The following is a 7471-nucleotide window of genomic DNA, read 5'->3' on the forward strand; positions in this document are numbered from 1 at the left end:
GGTGGAAACTAATCAAGGAGAGAAGCAACCTGGAACTGAGGAGAAATTTCCCGAAAGTTAGAAGAATTAATCGGTGGAACAGCTTGCCTGCAGAAGTTGTGAATGCTCCAACACTGGAAGTTTTTAAGAAGAGATCGGACAGCCGTTTGTCTGAAATGGTACAAGGTCTCCTGCTTGAGCAGGGGGTTGGACTAGAAGACCTCCAAGGTCCCTTCCAACTCTGCTATTCTATATTCTACAAAGAAGAGGGAGTAGAAAGCAGCAGAAGACAAGACGAGAAGCAAACGAACGGATGGAAACCAAGGAGAGAAGCAATTTGGAATTAAGAAGAAACTTCCTACTAGCGAGAACAATTAATCAGTGAACTACTTGCCTCCAGAAGTTGTGAATGCTCCAACACTGGAAGATTTTAAGAAGATGTTGGAGAACCGTTTGTCTGAAATGGCATAAAGTCTCTTGCTTGAGCAGAGGGGGTGGACTAGAAGACCTCCAAGGTCCCTTCCAACTCGGTTATTCTGTATCCCGCGAAGGAGAAGGAACCCTCGCTCCGTTCGGAGGCAGCAGCTCCTTACCTTGCGCGCCCTTGGAAGGCAGAGGCTCCGTCGACTCGGGCTGGATGAGCAGGAGGGTCTTGGCGGGTCCCGCGGGCGACCCCGGGCCCGGCCACGCGAGGGCGAGGGGCGGCGGCGGCAGCAGCAGCAGCAACAGCAGCGGCACCAGCTGGGCGCCCAAGAGGCTCATCGCGAATCCCGAGAGCGAATCGCCGCCCCCTCTGGACCAGCCCCGAGCCCCGCCGGGTTTTATAGGCTCCGGCATCGCCCGAGACCGAACGGAGGGCTATTCCTTGAGCAAACAAAGGCGAGGATTGCAGATCACAGGCCCAGCGGGGGGCGCCCTCCACACCGCCGCGGGGGGGAAAGGGGGGGGCTGTACGCCGGAGGGATGGAGAAGGGGGGATCGGGGGCCCTCCCGCCGCCCCCCGCCAGCCCCCTCCCCCCGCGGACGAAGCCCATGCAGGGGGGGACCCCGAGGGTCCCACGGTTAGCCTAGGGTGGAGGGGGGCTGGAGAAAGCCCCCTGCCCCTCAACCCCAAGCGTCCTTCTCTGAACTTCTTTCGCTACCCCCCCCCCCCAACGGATGCCTGGGCCATGCCCTCCCCTCCCCCAGATCATCGCAACCGACCCCAAACCAGCCGTGTCGCTGGAAACGTAGATCGATCGATCTATCTATCTGTCTGTCTGTCTGTCTGTCTGTCTGTCTATTACCTGTCTATTATCTTTCTATCTCTACATCTATCATCTCTCTCTCTTAGTCTGTCTGTCTGTCTGTCTGTCTGTCTCTCTCTCTCTCTCTCACCTGTCTATTATCTTTCTATCTCTACATCTATCATCTGTCTCTTTCTTTCTCTCTCCCTATCTACCTATATCTGTCTGTCTGTCTGTCTACCTATCTATCACCTGTCTGTTATCTTTCTATCTCTACATCTATCGTATATCTCTCTCTTTCTACCTACCTACCTACCTACCTACCTACCTACCTACCTACCTACCTACATCTATCTATCTATCTATCTATCATCTATCTATCTATCTATCTATCTATCTATCTATCTATCTATCTATCTATCTATCTATCTATCTATCTATCTATCACCTGTCTCTCTGTCTCTATATCTATCATCTCTCTCTCTCTTTCACTCTGTCTGTCTGTCTGTCTATCTATCTATCTATCCATGTATATCTATCTATCTATCTATCTATCTATCTATCTATCTATCTATCTATCTATCTCTATCACCTGTCTATTATCTTTCTATCTCTATATTTATCATCTCTCTCTCTCTCTCTCTCACACACACACACACACACACACTCTCCCTGTCTGTCTGTCTGTCTATCCATCCATCCATCCATCCATCCATCCACCCATCCTTATCTATCTATCTATCTATCTATCTATCTATCTATCTATCTATCTATCTATCTCTATCTATCTATCATCTATCTATCTATCTATCTATCTATCTATCTATCTATCACCTGTCTATTATCTTTCTATCTCTATATTTATCATCTCTCTCTCTCTCCCTCTCTCACTCACTCACTCACTCTCCCTGTCTGTCTGTCTATCCATCCATCCATCCACCCATCCTTATCTATCTATCTATCTATCTATCTATCTATCTATCTATCTATCTATCTATCTATCTATCACCTGTCTATTATCTTTCTATCTCTATATTTATCATCTCTCTCTCTCTCTCTCTCTCACTCACTCACTCGCTCACTCACTCACTTTCCCTGTCTGTCTGTCTATCCATCCATCCATCCATCCTTATCTATCTATCTATCATCATCTGGCTTTCATGGCTCAGGCGGGACCTGAACTCACGACCTCCCACTTTCTAGGCTGGGGCCTTAACATTTCCTCCTTTGTCTCCTTCCCTTCCCTCTGCTGACACCCATGAGTCATGGCCAAGATCCAAAATAGGATTATTCCACTTGATGCCCTCAAATGGTTACGAAATAAACCCCTATCTATCTATTTATTTATTTTATTGGTCAACACCTACGTACAAGGAAACAGGTATGAAAACGCATGAAAAAAATGGCACCAATAAATGGACAGCAATAAGCAAAACACAGCCATAAACACGTAAAAAGAGTACATATCAATGGGGGCAGTGGGACAGGGACGGTAGGCCTGCTGGTGTGCTTATGCACGCCCCCTTAGGGACCTCTTAAGAAACTCGTAAGGTCCACGGTAGACAGCTTAAGGTAAAAGGTATGAGGGTTAGAGGAACTAACAACAGGATCAGGTAGGGTGTTTCCCACATTTACTACTCTAGTGTGCATAGATGTGACGAGGGAGCCTTCTTCCCATTATACTTTTGGAGACCCCCCCCTCCCCGCACGTCCAGTTTGCACCCCACCACCAAAAAGAGCTTATTCAAAAAGGGCTTAAAATTGACCGGGGAGAACCCTGGCTCTGCCAACTAAGCCTCTGAGATGCCCCCCCCCCCAAAAAAACCCTTGCTAAAATGAAAACTTTGGGTCCCACCAGAAAGTGGGGCTGATCTCCCCTTTCCAGCCCCCTGCTGAATAAGTTGCTCATTCCTCCAGAAGGAGTTCCTTCATAAGGATCCCCCTCCCTCAAGTATCGTCTACCTGCTCGCGTCAAAATAATGTATGAAATCAGGCTGCCAGTCTCCCGTTCTGATATGAACACAAACCCTCAGCAACTCCCCTTCCCCTTGAAACCAGTCCAGCTCCCAGCTCCAAACTGGGTTGCCCCTTTGTCTGAAGGGGTGTACGTGTAGAGTTTCCTGCCTAAGCAGGGGGTTGGACTAGAAGATCTCCAAAGTCCCTTCCGATTCTGTTATTCTATTCTAAAGCTGTAGCCTCCGTCTCCCTGCGTTGGCCTACTACAGCTTTCCCCAAGAGAATTGGGGTGGGGTGGGGGATGATGGAAGTTGTCATCCATCCCATCTGTTAATACCACTTTATAATGCCTTGGGAAGGCCACACTTGGAATACGGCATTCAGTTTTGGTCGCCACGATGTAGAAAAGATGTGGAGACCCTAGAAAGAGTGCAGAGAAGAGCAACAAAGAGGATTAGGGGACTGGAGACTAATACATATGAAGAACGGTTGCAGGAACTGGGTATGTTTAGCTTAAGAGAAAGAAGGACTAGGGGAGACATGATAGCAGTCTTCCAATATCTCAGGGGTTGCCACAAAGAAGAGGGAGTCAAGCTATTCTCCAAGGCACCTGAGGGTAGAACAAGAAGCAATGGGTGGAAACTAATCAAGGAGAGAAGCAACTTAGAACTGAGGAGAAATTTCCTGACAGTGAGAACAATTAATCAGGGGAACAGCTTGCCTCCAGAAGTTGTGAATGCCCCAACACTGGAAGTCTTTAAGAAGATGTTGGATAGCCATTTGTCTGGAACGGTATAGGGATTCCTGCCTAGGCAGGGGGTTGGACTAGAAGACCTCCAAGGTCCCTTCCAACTCTGGTATTGTATTGTATTGTATTGAAAGTGCACAGAGCCCTACCACTGCATCCATGCCCTTTCACCCTTCTGGAATTGGCAGGTGTTACACCCCCCCCCCAAGTTTGTTGGCCTTTAGGATTGGGTGCAGAGGATCTGTCCTTGCCTTGCTTGGAAACTTCCCTCTTGAGATGCAATCTGAGGTTGAGGATGGTTGAGCGAAGGTTGGTGTTCTGGCTGAACAATCAAACAGCAACATGAGATATGGTTGTGCAAACTTCTGAAAACATTTAAAACTAGCTGATAATCCGATGTTGCCTGGGGATTTATTTATAGGGGGGAAATGTCCAAACCAAACGTAATAATTTCTGATGTTGGATTTTCCCCATTACCAGAGGGAGCCCCCTTGTGGAGTACTGTGAAGCCGTTACCATGGCAACTCCGCTGCGCTTACAGTAGAAGTCATTTTATGGCCGTACAGTAGAGGCCATTTTAAGGCACAACAGGCTGTATCTTAACAGAACACACACCCAGAGGGCTGTTAGGGGTGTTTTGATTTGATCCACCTGAAGCAAAGGCAGTTTTGAATATTTTTTAAAAGTGGGGTACAGACAGTCCTCAACTTGCAACAGTTCATTTGACCGTGCAAAGTTCCTGAAAAAAATGACTTAGGGCCGTTTTTCAAACTTACGACTGTTGCAACATCTGTATGTCCGCATGAACAAAATTCGGATGCTTGGCAACCGACTCATATTTGCGATGGTTGCAATGTCCCTGGATCACGTGATCCCCTTTTGTGACTCTGGCGAGCAATGTCAATGGGGAAGCCAGATTCACTTAACGACCGTGTAACCGACTTAACAACGGTAGTGATTCACTTAACAATGGTGGCAAGAAAAGTTGTAAAATGGGACAAAGCTCACTTAAGAACTGTCTTGCTTAGCAACAGAAATTTCTGGGGCTCAATTATGGTCGTAAGGCAAGGACTACCTGTATTTCTCTCTGTACTTTTCCCAATTGTATTATAAGCTTTTGTTTTAAAGGGGTGGGAGAAGAGAACTGGACTGGCGCACTTCAGAGAGGAGCAAAGTTGGAAACTAAATTTTGTTCCAAGAGTTGAAATAAAGTAAATTTATGTTTAAGATACTTTAAAAAAAAAACTTCTTCTTTGTGTTCTCCTGATTTCTGTGCCATTTACCATCTTTCTGTGTTCACGTTTCTCATGTATAACCTGTATTCTGTATTGTTGTTAGTTGCAAAGTCGTGTCTGACCCATCGTGACCCCAGGGATGATGTTCCTCCAGGCCTTCCTGGCCTCTCACATCCTCTGGAGTCCATTTAAGCTCACACCAACTGCTTCGGTGACTCCCTCCAGCCACCTCCTTCTCTGTCGTCCCCTTCTTCTTTTGCCCTCCATCTTTCCCAGCATGAGGCTCTTCTCCAGGGAGTCCTTCCTTCTCATTAGGTGGCCAAAACATTTGAGTTTCCTCTTCAGGATCTGACCTTCTAAAGAGCAGTCAGGGTTGATCTCCTCTAGGACTGACCGGTTGGATCGCCTTGCAGTCCGAGGGACTCGCAGGAGTCTTCTCCAGCACCAGAGGCCTTCAAATCAAAGGCCTTAATTTGTTGGCACTCAGCCTTCCCTATGGTCCAACCTTCACAGCCATCCATTGCAACTGGGAAAACCATAGTGTTGACTATACGTGCTTTAGATGGCAGGGTGATGTCTCTGCTTTTTATATGCTGTCTAGATTTGCCATCGCTTTCCTCCCCAGGAGCAAGCGTCTTTTGATTTCTTGGCTTCCGTTCCCCTCTGCGATGATCTTGGAGCCCAGGAAAATAATTCTGTGACTTCCTGGTAATTTCTGGCTTCCATGCAAACATTAACCAGTCCTGGCCCTTCTTAGCTTCTGAAGCTAGAAAGATCTACCAGATGTTGATCTCTGATAAATCCTGCCTGATACATTCAGCAAACCATGTTTGTTTGGTTTTTGCCAGCTTTTCAGCAAACTTCCAGCCCTTTCCCAAATGTGGAGATCCTGTTTCTAGAATCTAAAGCTTCTGGAATTGGCAACCTTAGGATGACACTTCCTATGAGGCACCACGGTGGCATAGGACACACAACATGGAAGACGTGAGCGGTTGAGATGGTGACGCTGCAGGAAAGGTCCTTCTTAGACTCTCAGGAAAAACTGGAGAAGGATCCTAGAAGAAGGAGAAGGAGGAAGAGGATGAGGAGGAGAAGGAGAAAAAGAAAGAAAGAGAGAAAGAAAGAAAGAAAGAAAGAGGAAGAAAGAAGGAAGGAAGGAAGGAAAGAAAGAAAGAAGAAAGAGAGAAAGAAAGAAAGAAAGAAAGAAGAAGAAAGAAGGAAGGAAGGAAGGAAAGAAAGAAGAAAGAAAGAAAGAAAGAAAGAAAGAGAAAGAAAGAGAAGGAAAGAAAGAGAGAAAAAAGAAAGAAAGAAAGGAAGGAAGGAAGAGAAATAAAAAAAGAGAGAAAGAGAAATGGAGAGAAACACACATACAGAGAAACAAAAAGAGAGAGAGACAAATACACAGAGAAAAAATAGAATGTGGGGACTGGGAGAGAGAGAAACACAGAAAAAGAGAGACAGACACAGAGACAGAGAGGGTGAAACAGGGAGAAGTGTCCGTGTGCGCGCACACACACAGACACACACACACACACACACACAGAGGGAGAAACAGAAATGGAGAGAGAGAGAAACATAGACAGAGAGAAACAGAAAGAAAGAAAAAGAGAAAGAAAGAAAGAAAGAAAGAAAGAGGAAGAAAGAAGGAAGGAAGGAAGGAAAGAAAGAAGAAAGAAAAGAAAGAAAGAAAGAGAAAGAAAGAGAAGGAAAGAAAGAGAGAAAAAAGAAAGAAAGAAAGAAAGAAAGGAAGGAAGAGAAATAAAAAAGAGAGAAAGAGAAATGGAGAGAAACACACATACAGAGAAACAAAAAGAGAGAGACAAATACACAGAGAAAAAATAGAATGTCTGGACTGGGAGAGAGAGAAACACAGAAAAAGAGAGACAGACACAGAGACAGAGAGGGTGAAACAGGGAGAAGTGTCCGTGTGCGCGCACACACACAGACACACACACACACAGAGGGAGAAACAGAAATGGAGAGAGAGAGAAACATAGACAGAGAGAAACAGAAAGAAAGAAAAAGAGAAAGAAAGAAAGAAAAGCGAGGGAAAGTAACGAAGCGAAAGAGAGATGGGAAGGCTGGAGAATGCCAAGCATCCCTCCATATTGACTGGAGGAGTGGAAATTTTCTAGCTTTTGGGCAGTCAAGCCTCAACTTGCAAGGCAACAGAAGTGAGGTGCGAGCGAGCAAAGGGGGCCTGGAACAGGCTTGGTCAGCATGGGAGTGAACCAGCTGTGTTTTGTCTATAACACATGGACTTTATTATTTTCTTCCTCTTCGGCATGAAAACGCTCCAGCATAACTGAGCAATGTGTTGGAATGAT

The 7471-nt window shown here is 46.1% G+C and overlaps 1 protein-coding gene across 2 annotated transcripts in view; it reads right to left on the reverse strand.

Moving 5' to 3' along the window:
* The window catches only part of CHRD (chordin), a gene marked incomplete at its 5' end in the record, with an annotated part of 64006 nt that extends 63265 nt beyond the window's left edge, over positions 1 to 741 (reverse strand). Inside the window, one exon of one of the 2 annotated variants that reach the window (XM_081953621.1) lies at positions 573 to 741. In XM_081953621.1, coding sequence (XP_081809747.1) covers positions 573 to 741 — 169 coding nt within the window. The remainder of the gene's footprint in view (positions 1 to 572) is intronic. The other variant, XM_081953622.1, reaches the window with a different exon arrangement.
* Positions 742 to 7471: the final 6730 nt, after the last annotated feature.

Source organism: Natrix helvetica, assembly GCF_964273705.1.
Source record: "Natrix helvetica genome assembly, chromosome: 5".
Lineage (NCBI taxonomy): Eukaryota > Metazoa > Chordata > Lepidosauria > Squamata > Natricidae > Natrix > Natrix helvetica.